Here is a 17,109-nt window from a genome sequence, read left to right as displayed (position 1 = left end):
ATTGGTTAATGGTTTGTAAACGGTAGCATATCATTAGTAATATGTGTAGTGAATACCGCATTGAAACTTCTTTCATACGATTGTATAAATTTGTTAATTTTCCAAACTGTTAATCGGTGAATAGTTTGTAATTGGTACATATATTAGTGAATAAATATATAGTCTGATACATTTAAAAATTGTGTAGTTGTATTCCCTGACCCCAAATATGTATACTTAGACACCAAGTTTGTGGTCCTAAGTGATTCAGAATCCGAGATATTGATAATATACCTATATTTCAAAATGGTCGCTATAAAATCCAAGATGGCTGACAGGAGTTGGTTCCTATCAAAAATTGAAAGCTAAGCACCTAAGTAGTACCTGAAAAAAATTTGGTGCTTTTGTCTGGTGTGTCCACATCTTCATGATAAGCTGCCCTACTATATCGTTACTCATCCCCATCTTCGTAATTAGCCAAAAAGTGGCATAAAAGCGAAGTAAAATAAAGCACATGTAAATTTTAAAAAGGAGCCTCATTCAAGCAAAATATTACCTTTGTTTCAATGTTGGTTCATTCATTCACGGAACAGTAAACAAGCATCTTCAACAAAGCCTTCGTTGCTGCCAATGTGTGTAACAATAAGCCTTCCCCCCCCCCCCTTCCCAGTCGGCTGCTTTAATCCAGTGCTCAGCCCTTCAACAAAAGCCTGGCAGTGGTTTCGCACAGTGGTATCCTCCCACGCTTTATTCAAAGTGTGTCTCGTGTTGACCCATGTCTCGTCCAAATAATAAATATGTTATTTTTTTTTTTCGCGGCGGTACCTTTTTATAGCACGGAGATACTTATGTCGCCAAAACAATATCTTCCCTCTCCAGCAACACAGACGATCGTTTCCTCCTTACTAAACTCAAAACCCAAATCATTCAACACCCGCCACACAGTTCAAGCGCTCATTGGCGGTAAATCACCCTCACTTCTTATTGCCTGTGCCAGTTTTTTTGAGGTTGGAAGTTCATTGCGAAGGTAAAACTCGTGTACTTTCTGGTGAATAAGTCGCTTGGAGAAATCATCCAACACCACCATTCTTGAACGATTTCCTTTAGCAAGGGGCCTCTTCTTGCCTGGTGTTTCCATATTACCCGTTTCAAAAAAACACTCTTCGCCGCGTAAATGGAACGTTCACTGACACCTGTCAACACCGACGTCATGCTCATCACATAACGTCCTGTCTTATCCGGATATTGTTGCGTTAAGGATGAATATACATTTAAAACAACTTGTTTAGCTTGACTTTGGAGAGCTTTCCCTCTTGAATGCTGCCTAAAATAACATTCGGGCAAAACCGCACGCTCAACAGGAGACCTCGATTCAGCCATTCTCGTTGCTGTGCAGCTCGATTAGCAATGAATCACGATAAATGTAGGGTTAAAATAGTACGGTCTGCAACACTGGTGTCATACGGATTGGTGATTCCACGCATACTGCAACCGTCTTCAAGTCCACCTCGACTCGCTCTTGAGTTAAGTATTCATTCACTGCTACCGACAGCCTAGTTGGCGATCTGCGGTACCAAGTTCATCTGCTCAGTGATTGCAACCGATCAGGTACATATCTGCTAATGTATATATTATTTTGTCTACATATTACAAATGTATTAACTGTTTCCTTGCAAGTATGCAGTTATGTCGGAATAGAACCAGTCTCAACGGAACTATATTCTGCGCACACGTTTGGATCTACATGTGTGAAAAGTTGCTGCAAAGTTGACCTGACACGCAGCTTAGTGATGCTAGAAGAATCATGTATGTCAATGTAAAGAGTATATATTTACACTACATGTAACAGCATTTTATGTAAATTTAATCTTACTGGATATAGGGAAGGGAGATATGAAAGCCATAACACCTTATGCTGAATTATATCCTGTTCCAACTATCTCTGGAGCAGGCAAATGAGAACAAGTCTTTGTGCAAGTAGTGACACGAGATGCCTGCACTAAAGAACAGTGAGAGGAACGGGATTGTGCAATAGAGGAGGGGGAGGCGACAGGAGTTACCTACTTTCCCTGCTTCACTCTTTGCACACCCGATTTCCCTCCTCCTCTGGCACTATACGTGGCCCTGCTCCACAGTTAGCTGGGACAGGGTATATTATCTTTGGATAACTTTTCCCTGCTCAGTCTTTGAAAAGTAAGGTTTTAAAAATAACTGAGTCACAGTAAGTAAATACGGAGAAACTAGTACTCACTTTTTCCACGAAACTTCTTTTTTTTTTTTTCCATAGTTGTATTAATTTCAGTGGTGACTGCCACCATCCTCATTGGAACTTGTTGCGCTGTTGCTTGGCATGTTTCTATTGTGAGTACCAGTTTCTCCGTATTTATCTGCTACTGTGTCTCTCATTTCACAAATATGAATCACAGTTACTGATAATTTTAAAAGTATCTGCATATTAATTTTATCGTTATTTTATTCTAGATAATTTGCAACTCATAGAATGCATGCTCCCTGGCTGTTTTTCCTGCCATCTAAAATTATAATAAATATAATTAAATTGTAACAAATCTCATGTGTTTAAATATGAAAATAGAAGCAAGAAATTCAAAGTAAATCCATATTCTTGTAAAAATGGCATCATGCAAAACATTTTCTCATAACAAATGTATGTATTTGTGTGTGTTGTTTGCTTGTGTTCATTTTATTTGTTATTTTTTTTTACTGTTGAAACAAAAAATTAAGTACTGTATAAAGGTAACTCTTAACTTTGTTACTCATTGCCTGAAGTATTCGAGTACCAGTTACTCATCATAACAAGTAATACAGTTGCCATTGTTCAATAAAAAGTAACTGGTCCTTGTAACTGCACTGCAAGTTACTTTCAAGTACTGCCACTGCCTTATATAAATTGAATTCTGTTAACAGTTTTAAATTCCAAACACACATGAATGAAAGGTCAGTGGAAACCAACATTTTTGCTAATATTTTGACTTTTTTTTCGGAAAGATATGGGGAAAGGTAAATCAAATAAAAAATAACACGTGTACAATTCAATCACACTAATAATTTTATTCTCCAATATGGCTCAGTCATGGAACTCTGATATGACAGAGTGTGTGTGATGTCAAGAGAGAAGGAACGCTACCATATCCCTTTTTTGAACTCTCAATATGAAAGTAATTTTTGCTTTTTCCTGCCCTCTTGTTACCACTAATATTAACAAAATAAGTTAACCAACACAGTTGAAGGGGGCAAAAAAAAAAAAAGGATGAACAATGTGATTGAGATGATGAGCGGGAAATGGCTCGAATGAAGGGACTATGTACACAAGCAAAGAACAAATAAACATCTGCCTTAAGCAACAATAAATAATGCAAAGCTTGAAGAACACACACTCTATACTAAACACTATCTAAAAATAAATATATCTGTGTATTTTTTGTGAGTTTTTCACATGAGGTACAAGCATACACTTAGGACAATAAAACTAACAATATTATAAGTATCACTCTCAAAAACAACGTGTGAAGGCACGAAGCTCTTTTCTTTCTTATCTTTAAATGTCAATGAATTCAGTTTTTATGTATAAATTTGAAACATTTAAAATATCAACTGAACAGAATACGATAAAAGAGGCTTTTTTCATACTTTTTGTTTTCTTTTAAACACTCAGGTTGTGTATAAGTTGTGATGGTTCCATAAAATACTTCTAAAATGAGATCATCTTCTCTGTCACGCTGTAGGAACGCCATGCACCTCTCAGAGTTTGGGTGGCACAGCTGTACATGGTACATACACAATTTCTTCCCTCGTCTCATGTCATGACGCACCACTAGAAAATTGTCCTGGTCTTGTCACGTCACTTATGAGTTCTTTTGAATATATAAATGTTTAACTTCCGCTATTTTTACGTGTTTTTTTTTGTGAGGGAGAAAAAACTCTATATAATATCACAACAACATGGAAAGGAATCATGCCTGAGATATTGTCCTGTTAATGAAAATGGTAATATACAATAAACCTTTTAAAAATATAGCTCTCTCTCTTTCTGTGTACACTACATACATTTGATACAGTTTTTTGTTTTTTATTCTCCATGGCTTTTCGGTGGGCTGGCGTCCTATTTTATTTTACCCACTGTGGCTGTCGCATTCTATATTCTTGTTTTGTTTTTGTAAAATGAATAAATTCAACAATAATCACAACAGAGCAACATTAACAACACGACAACAAAGTGCTACATCACAGATTGACCAGTGAGCACAATTTTGAATATACTTCTATAGTCTTCCTTTCCCCCCAAACGCAAGTTCAAAAAGTTTTAGTTCTTTTGAGTCTAAGTACACTCAATCACATGTGGTTGGGATGTCTCAATGACAGAAGGTCTTGGCTCAGGCTCACAGGGTATGTTTGCTGTTGCTGCTGGTAAACATGCAGACGAAGGATCAAACGAGTCCCGAGAATCCGTATCCCGCAGCTCTCTCTCCATGTTACCTGTTCAAGAAAAATGGAGGAACAATTTATAAATACAATAAGAACAGTTTGACACTGTGCAAAAATTCATATGTATATTTGCAGTTAATATTGGTAAGGTATATAATAAAAATGCAGTAACACCTTCCAATTTTGTCAAATTGCCCAGAATATGCAGTTTGAAGCCATACAGGCAAGATTGCATCGTGAGGCAAGATGAGAACATTAAAATAGTTTGTGTAAGATAAAGCTCACATAAAACATGAGAAATTGGCCCATTTTCTGCGAAGATGGTATGAAAAAAATTCTTAATGGACAAACCAACAAAAGCTGCCTGTGTTTGAACAACTTGTTCCCTCTTATAAACTCAGAATGAGCTTAGGCACGTAAATAAAAATAAAACAAATCCTGCTACATTAATATGTACAATACTTCATCATGATGGTGGGAATGAAGAGTTGTATTAATTTCCTGTGAACCTTGCATGAGAATGATACTTAAAAAAACATTTAATTCATAAAGCTGAATAGATTTCATTGCAATAAAAATGTTTATATCATGTGCATTCTTTATTGGTTTCCTTCGATTCTTACTGATGTGCAATTAGAGAAGAAAAACGAGAAATAAAAAGGCGATTGAGAGATAGCAAGAGAGAGAACATTTCTTTTTCAAAGATATGGGATTGTGTATGCCAATGAACATATATTGTATTACCATTTATCAGCGCTGAAGTGGAAATTGTCAGGTGAGATGTTTGCTTGAGCCTCGCAGCTCCTATAATGTTCTAACAATGAGGCAGCTGGGGGTTACCATGGCTCCTGCATCACCCTCTCTTTAAGCATTGAATTTATGCAAATGAGACTATTCTTAATTTTCGTAATTATATGAAATTACCAAAAAAAATCTATTTTGCATGTGACAGTACAAAACATGGGAATTTTGAGTGATATATTTAATAACTGTTAATCATAAAATTTCAGGAAGTGTCAATGCCAACCATTATCATCAAAGGCCAGTTCCATCTCTTTACTTTGTGTATTCATGGTGGTGCACATAGCCTTCAGCATGTTAGTGCTCATGTGTGTACATATCTACCAGTAAGTACAATATACAATAGATATAAATATAATTTATTATGGTTTAATAAATTTTAAAAGCAGTGGTCTTAATAAACAACAAATAAAGCAACAAGAAGCACTTGTAATGCAAGCCATTCAATCAACTACCATTTTTATCATGTACATCTCAAATCAGTTATCAATACATTGCACTCATGTATTTAATCCATTTTTCAAATCATGTGACCCCCTGAACAATAAAAATTGAAAATGACTCCCAAAAATCATAGAACAATGTACTTATACACAATGTTTCAGAGAGAAGTTGGTTCAATTTGTCTTCAAGTTGTATTGAAGTTTTCTGCAATCAGTATTCTGTCAACAGAGATCAACATACAATTCAAATAAGATTTTCCAGCGAAAAATGCAGGCTTGACAAGGACTCGAACCTGGGTCTCTGGTGCCATAGTATACGTAACACATGTTCTGTGTGTTCAATGAATTCAAGTAATGTTTGTTTACATTAATGACTTTTTATTGATGTGAACATATATAAGAACTATCAGAATTTTTCAATTAGCACTGTTCTGGGTGTACTGCAATAATTCCCTAGCAAAGATTTACACTTTCAATGAAAGATTTTTTTGTTTTCCGAGGAATTGTTTGTATTTTTTTTTCCTAAACAGAACAATTTTTATGAACAAATAGAATCAGACAATTCAACACGAACTTACAGACATGTCATGCCTGTGATACAAGATGTGAACTGCATAAAAATGGTAATGCTATAAAAAGATTTTTTAAAGGATCACTGGAAAACATTGTAGATGATGGAAAATTTATAGACAAGCGGAGAGTAAGCATGAGATCTTGCTAGCCAAATATTAGGATCTATGATCACAAAAGGTATCTTCCATGAAGCATATCTACAAGGGTCGTTCAAGGTTGACCGGGATTTTCGTACGTAAAAAATCGATGAATAGCCGGATCATGACGAAACGTGCGGGTGACGTAATGTATTCCTTCGCGAGTAACTAGCGCCCGGCATGACGTATTTCGCGCATGCGCAGCAGTTGCAGCGAACATGGCGGCAAGCAGTGTGTGTGTGGCTGTGAAGCAGCGGTGTGTAATGAAATTTCTCGTGAAGGAGAAAGTGAAACCAGCTGAGATTTTCAGACGATTGCAAGCACAGTATGGTGAACAAACGATGTCACGGACAAGAGTGTACGAATGGTGTGAGCAGTTTCGCGAAGGACGGGAGCTGGTGACAAATGAAGCGCATGGACACATTCGCCCGACTGCAGTCACACCAGTGAATATCGTACGTGTTGAGCAAATGATTCTTGAGAACCAGCGAGTAACAGTGCGGGATATTGCTGCCGAGGTGAATATCAGTGTCGGGAGTGTTGAGACAATCATTCACGACCACTTACGCTTCCGCAAAATCTGTGCAAGGTGGGTTCCCCGCCAGCTGACATTCGATCAGAAGTGGACACACAGGACGGTCTGTGAACAGCTTCTGAATCGGTTTCGAGCAGAAGGTTGCTATCCATCATCACGTGTGATGAAACATGGTTGCACAATTCAACCCCAGAGACCAAAAGGCGCAGCATGGAGTGGCGGCATAAAGGTTCCCCGCCACCCAAGAAAAGCAAAATGCAGCCGTCCGCTGGAAAGATCATGGCAAGTATCTTCTGGGACATGAAGGGCGTTATCCATGTAGATTTTCTGGACAAAGGGAGCACGATTAATGCCCAGTATTACTCCACATTGTTGAGTGGTGCTGTACAAAAGTCCATTCGCAAGAAGAGACCTGGGATGTTGTCTGGAAATGTCATTCTTCTCCATGACAATGTCCGCCCTCACACGGCCAATGTGACAACAACAACTCTGGCCGACATGCGCTGGGAAGTTCTGCCCCATCCCCCCTACAGTCCGGATTTAGCCCCCAGTGATTATAATTTGTTTGCACCCCTTAAAGACCATCTGGGAGGGAAGAAATTCACGACAGACGAAGCACTGCGGAGCGATGTCCTCCAGTGGCTACGACAACAACCAAGTTCTTTCTACGCCAAAGGAATTCGGGAGCTGCCAGAACGATGGCAACGGTGCCTCGGTGCGCACGGAGAATACTTTGAAAAACTGACATAGTTTGGTGTTTCTTCTGCTACCTATTTCCTCTGCAGAAATAAAAGTCCCGTTCAACCTTGAACGACCCTTGTATCTACCAGTTCTTTTATCCTGTTCCTAACTGATTTTACGACACCATTCTTGGCTGGTGAAATGCTTGTTCATTATTTGCTATGAATAAATTATTTTTGAACTGCTAACCAATATGCAATGGAACTGAGACCATATAAGCAAGAAAAATTTGAAGTGAAAAATAAGATGAGTGTAGTAACAAATAAACTGGAATCACACAAGTGCTACCATCAAAAGCAACTTTTTGCACTATAAGATTTGAAACACAGGAACATATTACAAAAGAAGGAAAAAAGCATGAACACACAACATTGATGAAACTATGACAATCACACTCAAAATAAAAGAAAAATCACAACATCTAGGCTGATTCTTTTCCAGAAAAAAAATTACCTGATGGCATCAGGAAATATTTCCTATCCTTGAGCATTTGTCTTTGGAAAAGTAGACATCCTGAAACAATTTTGGACATATAACAAAGGTGTCTTTCAAAACTTGCACAGAATGTATTTCTATAACTTTTTTAAACACTTTCCAGTCGGGAATCGGATGTGATGCGAGCAGAATAAAACACCCATTCCGGTCGCCAATCGGCTAGGATATGATCGCCGTATTTCCATTGCGTTTAAATTTATTTGCCCGAACCTTATGCGATTATTGTTGCACACACTTGGAGATAGTTCTGTTTTTCGCCAGCAGAGAGATTCTTATGCTGGTTGGGTAAAGGCTACCATTATTTTGTTGTATTTTTTGATAACGTGCACAGTGCGTGTTTATAATGATTTTTCAAAAATACAAAAAAATACATAATTTTTTCAATAAATATTGCAATGTGTAAATTGTAAAAATGTAACATCTAATTGAATTATTAGAACAGAATCTAAGCTTTCATTTGATATATAATACATTGTGATACCATTAATAGTGTATTTTTAGGATTTTTTAAAAAATGCCCTAAAACATCCATCCACAGGTAAAAGACGCGTGAAAACCGTCAGACCAGAAAGTGTTAAACAACAAATTTCTTCTTTCTTTAGTCTTGCAGTTATTTGTTTCTCAAAGAAAAATCTTATTAATTATCTATATTAGAATTTTGAAGAAGAATTTTTTTGTATGATATATTTTGTTGTTTAATGCTTTTTCATTCTTTTAAAGGAATGTCAATAAACTATTTGGTCATACAAAATATTGAAATGAATAAAACATTTTACGATTTGGTCATCTCTCTGCACTTTTCCTTACATGAATAGAAGGTTCAGTTGGTTATGTGGAAGTGACTTTAACCCTGTATGCGAGACAGAATTCTCTCATATTTTAACTTGATTATGAAAATTTGCATTTTTCAATTGTGTAATAATATCAAGCTTAGATTTCATATTATTTATATCAGATCCTAATCACATTCATATTAACATGACTTAATATGTATGTTAAATGCCTCATCTTCTGTGTTGAGCATGAATGACTGGAGTCGGATGCATTAAAAACGTACATTGCAATATAGTGCAGCCAAAGTTAAAATACTACCAATAGATAGATAGTAGTGATCTATACTAATTGCACAAATAAGATTCAAATTTATGAAATACATGGAACTAACAGGTTTTTACTATGCATTAATGTAAATTCCAGTGCCTTATTTCAACTTCCAGCAATGTTCCAACAGTAGTTACATTTTCTCATAGTTTCCTCCATTTGCCAACTTAGCTTTTTCCAACAGCTCGCTATGTGTTGGCATGCCACATAGAGTACAAATCTCTCCCTTATTCTTATTAAATAAAATACACTGTATTCGTCGTAAGGTAATGAAAATTTGAAACTCACCATTTATTCTACTGCATAAGATGTTCTGTCTCTCATCATAATCTGAGAAAAGGATAGAAATATTAAAACAATTGAACTGACATTTATTTCTGCAAACAAGTAATATCTGAAGTATTTGTAAAATAGTCCTTTTATTCCTTTCCATACCATTGTTGTATTCCATGGTATTCAATTCATGAAAGATTTTAATGTCACTTTGGACATTAAGTAATATAGAAATCAGTCCAAGTTTCAGATTCGGGAAGGAGATTAGCTGTCATAATTATCTACTGTGATTATTCAGTGTGGTATTTTAAAAATAATCCAGTGGGGGAAAAATTCCTGTTGACTTCTTATAAAGTATCAGTCAATATATGTCTTTATTGCCATGTGGCCTCTCCCTCAAAGGGGGATGCAAGCATCCAGAAAGATAAAGTTGCTACTTCTCCCCTACAAATATCACGTTTATTCTATTTGATAATTTGTCTTAATCTTGAAACAAACAGGTTCATTGCTTGAAGAAAGTAAGATGTTGAACCCCATTAGAACAACTTAGGGAAATGTTAAAATTAATCATTATTAACTTACCAACACTAATGTCAGGACCTGGGTAGTCGTAGTGGCCTGGTGGTGACCCTGCTAGTGCAAGCTCCTCCTCTATATTGTTTGGCTTACAACTTGTAGTTTTCCAGTGTGTCCTGTAACAGATAGCAACATGGTATGAAATTACACCATGAAGGGTGATGATGAAAATAACAATACTTGCAATATTCTTCATAATCGACACTATTTTCTATTTTTAAGATTTAATAATATTATGTCTACAGCTTGCAACGTTGAAACAAGAGAAGTAAGTTACTATTATTTTCTGCAATAAAAATGCAATTGTATTTTGCTTCTTTTGCATTGTAAAAGGCTGTTCTCAATTCTTTTCTAGCCACCTTCATTAAGTAATTTCCATTCATTTTCAATATTTCAAAGCATTTATGAAACCAAGTGCCTGCATAAATAAAAGGTGCAATATAGTTTTGCAATTATTTATAAAGTGAAGTATCCTCACTTGGTAGATGCAACAACTGAACATATTGCATAGCGTGCCAAAATTTAACATGAAATCATTTAGTAATAACTTCAAAGTTAATTTGACTAATGAACCTGATTTATCAAATTTTGCCACATGATTTTGATGTAGATTTGTCTTTTGCAAACCCTTATTGGATTTTATACTTGAGAATGAAGTGACATGATACAACTGGTTATTGTTCGTTCAGAGTCAACTTTATACCCAGGCTATAAACCTGCTATAAACCACTTTATGGTATCTAAACCACTGGTGCAATGTGGCCCACCAGGAATCGAACCTGGGACCCCTTGATTACAAGGTTATGGAAGCAACAACCATGCTATCAGAAAGGTGTTCAAATATATTGCCTTTTGTGCTGCTAAACATACACGAACATGTGTACGTGTGGGTGCATGCTTAACTGTGCAGCATGAATAATTGCAGAAATCACGTAGTAATACCTGAGTCCACTGGCACTAATGTACTTCTTGTTGCAACCCTGACACGTGTACGGCCTTTCATTGGTGTGAAGTCTCTTATGAAGCTTCAGGTGAACGAACTGAGTAAACTTAGCAGGGCAGAGGTCGCAGGCGTATGGCTTTTGACCCGAATGCAACCTTAGGTGAGTCTTCAGGTTGGAAGTGCTGCTGAACCTTTTCTTGCAGATGTCGCACTGATGAGGCTTCTCTCCTAAGAAACAAACTCACACCATTGTGAATTATAATTATAGAAAAAGGACTAGATTATATTTAAAAGATTAATTAATGGAAAGCAAAGACATCAAGTTACGTCCAGAAAAAAAAATACTGGTTACAGCTACACAGAATAGCCAAGAAATATTAACCTAGGGCCACAAGCCCATGTCCAACACCAATTAAATAATATCATACTGTGTTTACATGACCTTAAATACTAATATATGTTCTTGGAGAACATTTTGTCTCACCATAACATTTGTCGTAATGGAAATATAGAAACACATAGAAGATACTTGAATGGTGCTGTGTTTTAATTTGTTCTAACCCACTTACATAGTATGTAAACTGACACTCCATATGAGTTCTCCCTCCCCAGAAATAGGTGTTATTGCACACTTCATTTCATTCTAATATAACATGTGTTATCTTCCACATTATGTAAAAAGATAATGATTGTGATGTTACACCAAAAAAGTATATTCTCTGTATTTTATTAACGTTACAAATATCATACTGATATATTAATCACATATTATGAAGTAAATATACCATGTTTTGCGAGTTTTCAGAAAAAAATTGAATGCAGGACCTAAAGTTTGAGTTAATTGAATGAAGAACTTCCTTTTTGCAGGGGAAGAAAGACAAAGAAACTACTTCTGTCCCATCATTTTTTTTGGGGTGAGCATCTGTGTGTTTGTGTAGGATAGATGAAGGAAATTCCTGTGTATAGAAGTTAAAGTGAAACTTTTTTAAAATCATAAATTGCACCCAAGGGCATACATATCAGGATTCAATAGATTTTCAAGGATGTCTTAGAACAAAAGCAATTCACCTCAAACATTCAATTATAGAATATCATCTGATAAATGTCAGGAAGCATGAAAGATTTGTACAGATACAAACTGATGAGTCATATTTTTTCATCACTTTATAGCTAGAAAAGTTGGATACGAAAAAAGATGATAGGAAATGAAGAATCAATAACAAAAGCAGGCTAAAAAGAAGACAAAACTCAAATAACACATTTTGATCAACAGGAATTATGTAGTTGTTATGTATCTATGGTTGTAAACTTTTATGACCTAATATTTCAACCAATTAAAACAAAATATTCTTAAGGAAAAAAATCATTTGCTTCAATAATTAATGCACTTGCAAATTTAAAAATATTAATGGGACAGGATTCAAAAGATGGCACCATAAAATTTGGAATTCCCAGAAGAGAAATAAGAAAACCAGTTCTAGCACCAAAGAGAGAGACAGGTATAGAAGCAACGAGTCACTCTTTGAATGGTGCACTTCCTTGTTATTTAAAAACTTTAGGTCTTCTCCAGGGTAAGAGGAAATTGCAATTAAAAGGTATGTCATTACTATCACATTCGATATACTCTTGTATGTACTATATTAAATAACTATTGCAATATGCTGAACATATCACAAGTACCTGAAATTAAAGAAATAATGCTTTATATTAGAATGTATATATTTACAATATAATTTTATGGTTTCAAAATGATATAATGATAAAATGTAAACTACACTTTTCCACATACAGTAATACACATGAAATACTATTCATCTAATCACACCGACAAACTTTATAATATACTGTTCAATTTAAATTTAAATTTTCTCACTACATTACACAACTTATGTAAGTATATTTTATTTTTGCTGTTTACGTTTTTCATGTAGTGGATGAAAATATTTTTGCTGGATGTGGTGTAAGGAGTTTTTTATTGTCACATTATGTAAGTGTGTTTGATCTTGTCATTACCAAAAAACTTGTGATCTAATTTAATCTGTTTGCTTATTTAGAAATGTACTATGTTAGTCATGTTGTTTTGTAGCAATTTCCAAAAGTCTATTTGCCATCAGATTGCAAATGGATATCAATGCAATTAAGTCATATTTAACACCAGTTATGAACACTTGCTTTACTTATGGTTATTTTTTTTTTTAAATTTCTACTGTAAATGCAGTTCAGAATTTTGTGTGTAAATTCTGCGAAACAATAGTGCCAACTTCAAATACTTTTGTAGGGAAAGACTAACATAAACAATATTTTATGTGTAACAGCTACTACTCTTGAGGATTTTTGTTGGGCAGAAAGTGTCTTGCCCTCCTGAAGCCAGTGCCTATGCTCTCAAAACTAATATTGAAGTTTATAAGAGGTTAATAAAATATTGATAAGTCAAACGAGAGCTATTCCATGCCAAAATTAGATAATTCAATGAAATTATGATAATGTGGATATAAATAAAATATATAAAATCTGGAAAAATTCTAATTTTTGGACTGAAACATAACTATCTCTGGAAATTATTTTATTTTACAATTTGCATGAATCGTATTTTCATACGTGGTATGCTACGAACAATCTAAATATTACCAAGTATGCCTCTCTGTAACACTCCTAAGAACTTTCCAAATAAATAATGTTTGAATTATTTCAAGACCAATTTTACAAAAATGCACTATATCCATCACCACTTAAATACATATCATAAAAATAACAAAACAAGTTAATAGTTTCATAATGCATAGTGCTTCTATACACAATAAAACATAAAAACTATGTGGTTTTATCTCTGATAAAGTAAATATTCTAGGCAAATACAATGGCAATTATACTTTATAACTTTGAAGCTAGGCATTGTATTTTTTTTGTCACATCAGTAACATATGTTTCAATTGTTCTGCATCTATAGATGCAAACATACCAATAAATTTGAACTAATGATCTAAGTTGCAACCATGATTTATGTATAATCATATTTTCATTTCTGACTAGCTTGCATAAAATGATTGCATTTATGATAAAACCACACAATTTTTGTGAAGGAATTGTTTTCCTACAAGAAAATTGAAATTCTAATATTTAATATTAGGACAGAAATTTTATCCAATTCTTGATGATGACAAATTATTTTTTAAAAAACAATATCTTACATATTTTGCAATTTTACTGTACATGTTTGTTTTTTAGAATTTAGAATATTATTTTCTCTTGCCAATTATTGGAATGTGGATGTGGAAAAAATACAATAAAATATTTTTCTTTTCATCAAATTTTGATTGAAATTAATTCTCAGAATTAATTATTGCATTTTTCATGTATTCACACGTTATCAAGTAAAATACAGGATCATCATAAAAATTAAATGTGCAAAAAGCAAGGGTATATAATCCTAGTTGCACACATAATAAAGTTTGGGTGAAGACTCACAGATTATTTCAAAATATGTTAGTGTAAAAGAGAGCTTAAGGATATCTGACATAAAGACAAACAAGTTTTTTTGGATTCTAACCTTTCATCATCAATGAACAACATAACATGCCTGGTAAAAAAAAAGCCTGCTGAATAAACAGCATATACAAAAACAACTCACCTGTATGGACTAGATGGTGTTTCTGGAGATGAGCCAGTTGCGTAAAGCTTTTCGTACAGACATTGCACTTGAAGGGACGCTCACCAGAATGTGTTCGAAGGTGAACCTTTAAGTTCGAAAGCTGGCCAAATGTCTTGTAACACACATTGCACTCGTAATGCATCTTGCCATCTTTCTTCTTGAGCGGATAGGGCAGTGAACGATAACCTCTTGCCTGGCTGTTGGGACTGAGGGGGTTTGGTGAGAGCGAATCGGGTGGGGACGGCCTTTGCGGCAATGGATGCACATGAAATGTAGAATGTGGAGGAAGGGCATGACCATTTTGAAGTCCGATTGGTGGAGCCCTGTCATGATTAGGTGGCGGTGTGTACGTTAGAGCTTGTCCATTATGCGGAGCGACACCGTTTTGTAGTCCATGATATGAATACATGTTAAACTGTGGTGTGAATATTTGCGGAATCCCGTTCACGTAAACCAACTCTCCGTTTGATGTCGGTGGAGGGTTGTAAGGTGCAGGAGGAGGGGGGGTTGATGGTGTTGAGGGAGGTTTGTGTATGGGAGGGGCAGGAGGAGCCGTAGGAGTGGCTGGGGTAGTGTTGGAACTCGAGTCAGGGCTATGGACCGTCACTTCCGAAGCAGACACGTAACGATGAGACTTCTTGTAGGAATAAGCCATCTCCGTCGGCGATGGCGGACACTCCAAATGAGGACCATTGCTGGAGATGCTAATCGCTGACTGATTGGAATCAGACTCCTTTTCCATGCGGCGGAGCAGGATGTTTTCCAAAATACTTGGAGGGCTTCCTTGTTCCTCATAGTACTTATTGTAACCGTTTGTTTGTTCTGAGTTCTCTTCACAGAAGGATGGTTTTGAATACATCTTAAACACTTGGGGTTCCACTACAGCTGGTGGAGAAGTTCTCTCCGTTTCCTTTTCTTGGTCAGCTTTGATTTTGTAGTGATACAGGGCTTTGGAAATTTTAATTTTCACTTTCCTGTATTCATTCTTTGAATCCAGCTCTTCTTCTTGCTTGACTGGAGGCTTCTTGCTGTGAGTGTAGAAAAGATAAATACATTAAATAAGTTTACAAGAATTAATATATTATGACATACATAAAAGAAAACTCCTACATCTTCACTTCCCCCCTTCATGTCGTCGTGGCATACTGTAATGCACTGGGGACAATTTTATTCCTTTTTTTTATTTCTATAGTAATTCAAATGCAAATTTGTACCATTTGAAGAATGCATTTAGAATGTATTCAATAATTGCAAAATAAAGTCAAAGTATATCATGAGCAAGTACGTAGCACTGCTTTCATAAGATGTATGAATGATAAAAACTTATCTGACATGTTGAAAAGTTTAAAAGTTACATGTTTACACATGAAATGCAAGTTTTTCTGAATAATATTTTGCCTCCAATTTTAAGAAAATTATATTTGTTTTAAATGGTAAAATGGATTACAAGTTTAAAAAAATACCACAATTATCAATACATTAGAAGATGACTACAAGGAGGTTTTCTTCCAGACAATAAATTATCCAAATGTAATTGCACATACCTGAAATCAAGTACATAATTGTTATCACTGTCAGAATCACTGCTATCTTCAGGAGGGGTGAAAGCATCATCGTGGTAGCCGTTGCTATGGTATCCTTCATCTGATCTGACAGATCCATCTGTTGGCGTGAGTTGGTTCCCACGGGCATCGTATGGCTCCTTACTTGGAGACACGCTTGGTGATGCCATCTTCTCCTGAAGATCATTAGGTATTTCCACTGCCTGTTGTTGAACTTGTTGCCCTACAACACATAAACAAAAAATGTAAAAAAAAAAAAAAAAATACACAATTGGGCCATTCCATATTAAAGTGCCTCTGAATCTCAATTTTTAAAATTGAATGCAATGCTGAAACTTTATCCTATCTTGTGAGTGAACAACCTAAAATTGTAATTTGCATAAAAATCCAAGTGTTATACATAATTAAGTTAGAAGGTAAAGGTATTTTACATATTGTTCGTTTATTTTAATTTTTTGATTTACTTCTGTTTTGTATTGTGTCCCACCCGTGACACCAAAAAACAATTAATTTCTCCTTTAACTGTTATATTTCCCCCTCAATTCCACCAGAATATTCAAAAATTTATTACCTTCTCTCTTTGTCTTAAATTATTTATTTTTAATCATTTGAAAATACACAGAAATTAAAATAAATTTCATATTAAGTAAAGAGGCAGTGTTTCGTCTGCCCCACCCATGACACAAAACTGTTCAGTTATAGCTACAAATTTGGGAAAGTATTTTAAGAGTAGTTATGTTTAATCAGCAGTGTTAAGTTTCATATTTCATTGCACACAAACTGTAAGTAGCTGATAGTAGAATAGTTACTTTAATAATAAAAATGTAGTCCACGTGTCCCATCTGTGACAATGGAATG

The 17,109-nt window shown here is 35.3% G+C and overlaps 1 protein-coding gene across 6 annotated transcripts in view; it reads right to left on the bottom strand.

The window, feature by feature from the left end:
• Positions 1–3,023: 3,023 nt before the first annotated feature.
• Blimp-1 (PR domain zinc finger protein 1) overlaps positions 3,024–17,109 on the bottom strand; it is a 215,120-nt gene continuing 201,034 nt past the window's right edge. For 5 of the 6 annotated variants that reach the window (XM_083112127.1, XM_083112129.1, XM_083112128.1 and 2 more), the window contains 7 exons: positions 16,234–16,474; positions 14,669–15,717; positions 11,040–11,268; positions 10,104–10,213; positions 9,537–9,578; positions 8,106–8,165; positions 3,024–4,473 (listed from right to left, as the gene is read on the bottom strand). In XM_083112127.1, the coding sequence (XP_082968253.1) occupies positions 4,316–4,473; positions 8,106–8,165; positions 9,537–9,578; positions 10,104–10,213; positions 11,040–11,268; positions 14,669–15,717; positions 16,234–16,474 (1,889 nt within the window). In that variant the 3' untranslated portion in view covers positions 3,024–4,315. The remainder of the gene's footprint in view (positions 4,474–8,105; positions 8,166–9,536; positions 9,579–10,103; positions 10,214–11,039; positions 11,269–14,668; positions 15,718–16,233; positions 16,475–17,109) is intronic. The other variant, XM_083112131.1, reaches the window with a different exon arrangement.

The sequence above is a fragment of the Lepisma saccharinum genome, chromosome 1, assembly GCF_977018435.1.
Source record: "Lepisma saccharinum chromosome 1, izLepSacc3.1, whole genome shotgun sequence".
Classification (NCBI taxonomy): domain Eukaryota; kingdom Metazoa; phylum Arthropoda; class Insecta; order Zygentoma; family Lepismatidae; genus Lepisma; species Lepisma saccharinum.
Note: the sequence above shows the minus strand (reverse complement) of the source record. Positions and strands in the feature narration are given on the sequence as shown.